General features: G+C 35.3%; 1 protein-coding gene across 1 annotated transcript; it reads left to right on the top strand.

Moving 5' to 3' along the window:
* The first annotated feature begins 2,008 nt into the window (after positions 1 to 2,008).
* Positions 2,009 to 5,123, top strand: LOC147547885 (cytochrome P450 704B1-like). The gene is made up of 5 exons (XM_086669918.1): positions 2,009 to 2,932; positions 3,037 to 3,252; positions 3,514 to 4,212; positions 4,322 to 4,525; positions 4,863 to 5,123. Exons 1-5 carry the CDS (start codon positions 2,645 to 2,647, stop codon positions 5,049 to 5,051), a joined length of 1,596 nt encoding a protein of 531 aa, XP_086526044.1. The 5' UTR covers positions 2,009 to 2,644; the 3' UTR covers positions 5,052 to 5,123.
* The last annotated feature ends 323 nt before the right edge of the window (positions 5,124 to 5,446 follow it).

The raw sequence follows: 5,446 nt of genomic DNA, 5'->3' as shown, positions 1-5,446 counted from the left end.
ATCAATTTGTCACTCTTATGTGTAACCCGTTGTAGGATCCGATCGAAGTTAGCCGCGAATTACTTCGTAATTCGACGATCGTAGTTGGTCTCTAGCTACAACTCTACGATCCCTAAATCAATCGGACTTGATGATCTTCCACATCAATTGTCCTATCCGACAATTTGTTCGCATTGTCACCTTGGTCGAAGGACATCTCCATTCAACTCCTTCACTACGGACATGGGGTTGTTTTATTCGAAGAATTCATCCGATGGTTCACAAGTAATAGGATACACTGACTTGGGATAGTTCTCTGACCCACATAAAGGAGTTTCACAAACAGGTTATGTTTTCACTAGTGGTGGAACAGATTTCTCATGGAGATCAAGTAAACAAAGTATGCCAGCTACATCTTCCAACCACTCAGAGATTATTGCGCTTCAAGAAGCCACCAGAGAATGTATATGGTTAAGATCTGTTATCAGTTATATTAGAATTTCATGTGATCTTCTTGGAATTACAAAGTCACCTACCATTATTTATGAAGACAATGCGGCTTGCATTGCTCAAATCAAGGAAGGATATATTAAAGACGATAGAACGAAACACATTTCGCCTAAGTTATTTTTCTCGCACCATCTACAGAAGAATTGAGAAATTGATATTCAGAAGATACAATCATGTGAGAATGCTGACTTGTGTACCAAGTCTTTGCCTTCTACAACGTTTAGAAAACTAGTACAAGGCATCGGAATGCAAAGCTTGAATAAACTGATAATGTAAAACTACACCTGTCCACGATGTGACATTTATCAGGGGGAGAATATTATCATATGAAGATTTTCTTATCACTAACACGATACCTACACTCGGTACTCTTTTTCCTTCGTCAATTTTTGTCCCAATAAATTTTTCTGGCAAGGTTTTAACGAAGCGGCAATTTTTAGGTATCCAATGCCACTTAACAATTACATAGACAATGATGGTCATCCAAGTGAAGGATTTTATCCAAATCACACATGCAAGGATGAGGTGTCGTCTTTACCAAGCCAACACCCATATTGTGTACACTTGCATGAGGTTACGTGATGCCTTTGTTAGTCATCTTTCTTGGGTATTTATACCCCATTTAGTGTAACATTTGGGTAGAGAGAAAAAGGTCTTAGAATATAACAAAAGGAATTTGGTACAACTCTTATACTTTTCTTATACTTGAAAATAGTTTTGGTAATTATTCAGAACAGTACTACATCATGAAGAAGAATATACAAGATGTAATCATTTCGAACCCTTTCTTTTATCTTGAAAATGTAAATGTTTTCAAAACTTTGATTTTACCTTTTTTTTTTTTTGTTGTTGAGCTAACTTTGATTTTACCTTGAACATGTAAAATATAAAAGATGGATATTGAGATACGTGTGTAAACACGTGATATAAGAGGCAGATCGAGATGAGAAGATCCGACGATCAAGAAAAGTCTAGATTTACTTGAAGATATTCGAAGATAAAGTCCGGATATACTTGAAGATGTTCGAAGATATTCCAGAATATATGAAGATACAGAAGATTCAGTTTCATATATTCAAGATATATCTTATAATTATATTTAGATAAATATTATTTTCTTTCTTAAGTTTAGTTACGAAACTTAGGAAACTAGAAAACCCGAATCACTCTATAAATATGAGTTGGGTTACAGAGTTTAAATTATCGAGTTATGTAACCGATAAACCCCACATACAATTGTATTTGTTGATTATTAATAATGAAGTTATTTCTCCTTAGATGTAGGTCTTGAGTATCCGACCGAACCACGTTAAATATTATGTCATTCATTTTATGTTTATCTATCCGATTATATATTAATCGTGATTTTATTACATCTCTGATTATTGTATAATCATGAATTTAACAATGGAGAAGAAGATTATTCGAGTTTTGGTAAGGTTTTGACAAATGTGCTTGCGAATTGTCAAAAATGTACAAGATGGAGAAAAAGATTAAAGATGGAGTTTTGGCAAGAGTTGTTTGGTGTTGTATATGGGTTGGTTGAGTGAGTAGAGTCGTAAAGAAAAGAGAGTGAAATGAGGAAAGAGAAGTGAATGTGAGGCCTTTTTTAGCAGTTTGGTAAGATGAACAGTCGGATTTCATCAATACTGACAGACGACCACGATCTACCTCAGATCCAAGAACAGATTCATTTTGGAACGGTTCTCTACATTACCGAATGGCAATGAAAACGACAATAACCTCTGTTTGGTTTCTCCTTCCGGAAACGACAACTAAACGGTAACGTAGGTCGTAGGGAGTATGCTTGGAGGGTTAGTTTATCATTTTTCCAAAATCTTGACCAAACCCACACAACTATCAAAATATAGTCTGCCCGAATTTTATAAACACAGTGGAAATAAAAAATATGAGCCGCCCAGATGAGCATAGACTGTGTCCGGATTAGATTTTCAGGCCATATATGACCACTATATACAGCCGACGATTGTGAGGTTCAAAGGCAAAACAAGGTTTTTGAGCAAAGAAAAGGTGGAGGAAAGAAGAGATAGCTCTTATCTTATAGAGTCTGTATAATAGATAAAGGAGAGAGAAGGGGAGATATTTGGTCCTGAGGAATTAAGTCAACGGTTCAGGATCTAGGGTTCTTTCTGAAATGGAAGGAATCATAATCATAATCAGTATTACTACTATATTGGTCAGCTTCTTCATATCATGGATCTTGAAACAGAGGAAAAACATAAAAGGCCCAAAAACATGGCCAATTTTTGGAGCATCAATTGAATTGCTCATAAACTACCATAGAATGCATGATTGGTTATTTGAGTACTTATCCAAGTCCAAAACTTTCAAAGTTCCTCTTCCTGGTATTACTCTTACTTATACTTCTGATCCTGCTAATATTGAACATATCCTCAAAACCAACTTTCCTAACTACCCAAAGGTAATCTCTCTCTCTCTCTCTCTCTCTCTCTCTCTCGATTTATGGACTCTCATTTTGTTCTGTTTTTTGTTTTGACTATATGGGTTTTGACTATTTTGATGAAGGGTGAAGCATTTCATTCAAACATGGAAGTATTACTAGGAGATGGAATTTTCAATTCAGATGGAGAAATATGGAAGAAACAAAGAAAGACTTCTAGTTATGAGTTTGCTTCCAAAAATTTAAGAGATTTTAGTACAATTGTTTTTAAAGATTATGCATTGAAACTCTCAAGAATCTTAACCCAAGTATCTATTAGTAAAGACGAAATCGATATGCAGGTTAGCTAATAATCTTCTTAATGGAATTTAAGTTTCTGATTAGTAATTTTATTGATACAACAAATTTACAACAGTTATATAACATATTATTTTTATGTCGCTCACAAGTCATTTCAGAGTTACAAAATCAATAAATACAGATGAGTTGGAAAGACACTATCAACATAAAAAGAATATTGTTGTACTTTTTTTTTGTAAATAGTTTTTTTTTTCTTGGATTATCATAACTTATTTAAAGATTGAATTATGAATTTGTTTCAGGAACTAGTCATGAAGATGACTATGGACACTATATGTAAAGTGGGATTCGGTGTCGAAATTGGTAGTTTAGATCCTCATGACAGAAATCCTGATGAATTACTACCTCACCATGGACAATTTGCTAGAGCATTCGACATCGCAAGTAGTACTGTCACATTTCGATTCGTCGATCTGTTTTGGAGAATAAAGAGATTTTTTAATGTTGGGTCTGAAGCCTTACTTAATCATAGTATTCAAGTTATTGACGAATTCACTTATAGTTTGATTCAGAGACGAAAAGCAGAGATACTAGAACAAGAAGAAACTAATGGTGGAAATCAAATCAAGCATGATATATTATCGAGATTTATCGAATTGAGTAAGGACCCAGACACAAATTTAACAGATAAAAGCCTCAGAGATGTTATCATAAACTTTATAATGGCGGGTCGTGACACAACTGCATCGACGTTGACTTGGTTTATATATATGATGATTATGAACCCTAATGTTGAAGATAAGCTCTATTCCGAGCTTAAGTCTTTCGAAGAAGATCGAGCTAAGGAAGAGAATGTCTCATTACTTCCTTGTGATCTTGAACATTTTACAGATAGAGTATCACAGTTTGCAAGTTTGTTGACTTATGATTCAGTAGGAAAATTAACTTACTTGCATGCGGCGATCACTGAGACACTTCGTTTGTACCCAGCTGTGCCCCAGGTATGAAAAACAACCTAAAAACTCTATCCTAAAGCTGGAGATCTATATTTTTTCATATAGTTTGGATAAACTAAAGAAATGATATAGAAAATTTTCTATATGATTGTAGGACCCAAAAGGGATATTAAGGGATGATGTATTACCTGATGGGACCAAAGTGAGAGCAGGAGGACTGGTGACTTATGTTCCCTATTCAATGGGGAGATTGGATGACATTTGGGGACCTGATTCGATTTCATTCAATCCTGAGAGATGGCTAAATGAAGATGGAGTTTTTCAAAGTGCATCTCCATTCAAATTTGCAGCATTTCAGGTAAAAGTTCAAGATGGCGTTTTCCAACTTGCTCGGATTAAGTTTAGGAGGTTTCTTTTTCATTTGACTCGTGTATCTGACTTGTCTGAACGGCCAATTCAGGGTGATTTCTAGTCAAATTGATAAGAAATGATCATTATGCCTTTTGACCGTAATAGTTAAGACTCAGATGTCATAGATTTAAACAAGTCAGACTCAGGTGAGTCAGATTCAGACAACCAAAAGAAACAAAAAAATCAATCGATCGAGTTACGTTGTGATCGATAAAATCCTCTTCGTCTTTATAATTACATCAAAAGCCTAAATTGAGTTTGACGAATCAATCTGTATGGTGCAGGCTGGACCAAGGACATGTTTAGGAAAAGACTCGGCATATCTCCAGATAAAGATAACACTTGCTATCTTGTTTCGATTCTTCAATTTCAATCTTGTTCCGGGTCATCCAGTTAAGTACAGGATGATGACAACTTTATCAATGGAGCATGGTTTAAAGCTTAACGTATCTATAAGATCTTCAAATGTTTAAGACTTAAAAGAGAGGTTTAAATTGTTGTTGTAACTACAACATCGTATATGTTTATATTTTTCTGGCTATAAACATGTCATCTGGGTCTTCACGTCTACATGTAGAGTAGACCAATACTTTCCAATGCCCTAGTTACACCGAATGTGTTTTGGAAACTGGCTGGTGTGGAAAGATATATATTAATATTTGTACAGGGGCTATGGCAGATTGGACAAAAAAAATGGGAGTGTCTATAGGGGCGTAAGAAAAATGCTATACGTGCCTCAAATCTGTAAGCGCCTCCGTTACGGTACCAAAAGGCGCCTCTTCTTCTTGTTGCTTCAAGATCTAGGGACTGGACAATCTGAATTCATTTGGACTAGTCAGTTTGAAGGCCAAAGTAGGGCTTCGGACTG

The sequence above is a fragment of the Eschscholzia californica genome, unplaced genomic scaffold (genome assembly GCF_041429995.1).
Source record: "Eschscholzia californica isolate CP2 unplaced genomic scaffold, dmEscCali1.0.p SCAF_3, whole genome shotgun sequence".
In the NCBI taxonomy this organism is placed as follows: Eukaryota; Viridiplantae; Streptophyta; class Magnoliopsida; order Ranunculales; family Papaveraceae; genus Eschscholzia; species Eschscholzia californica.
The sequence above is the reverse complement of the archived record's forward strand: the minus strand, read 5'-3'. Positions and strand labels throughout refer to the sequence as shown.

What these genes read in the sequence shown, in the direction of transcription:
- LOC147547885 (XM_086669918.1), top strand. Translation starts at nt 2,645, where the DNA reads ATGGAAGGAATCATAATCATAATCAGTATTACTACTATATTGGTCAGC. An exon ending in TGTACCCAGCTGTGCCCCAG is followed by an intron (nt 4,213 to 4,321) that starts GTATGAAAAACA and finishes ATATGATTGTAG; the next exon opens with GACCCAAAAGGGATATTAAG. An exon ending in TCAAATTTGCAGCATTTCAG is followed by an intron (nt 4,526 to 4,862) that starts GTAAAAGTTCAA and finishes TGTATGGTGCAG; the next exon opens with GCTGGACCAAGGACATGTTT.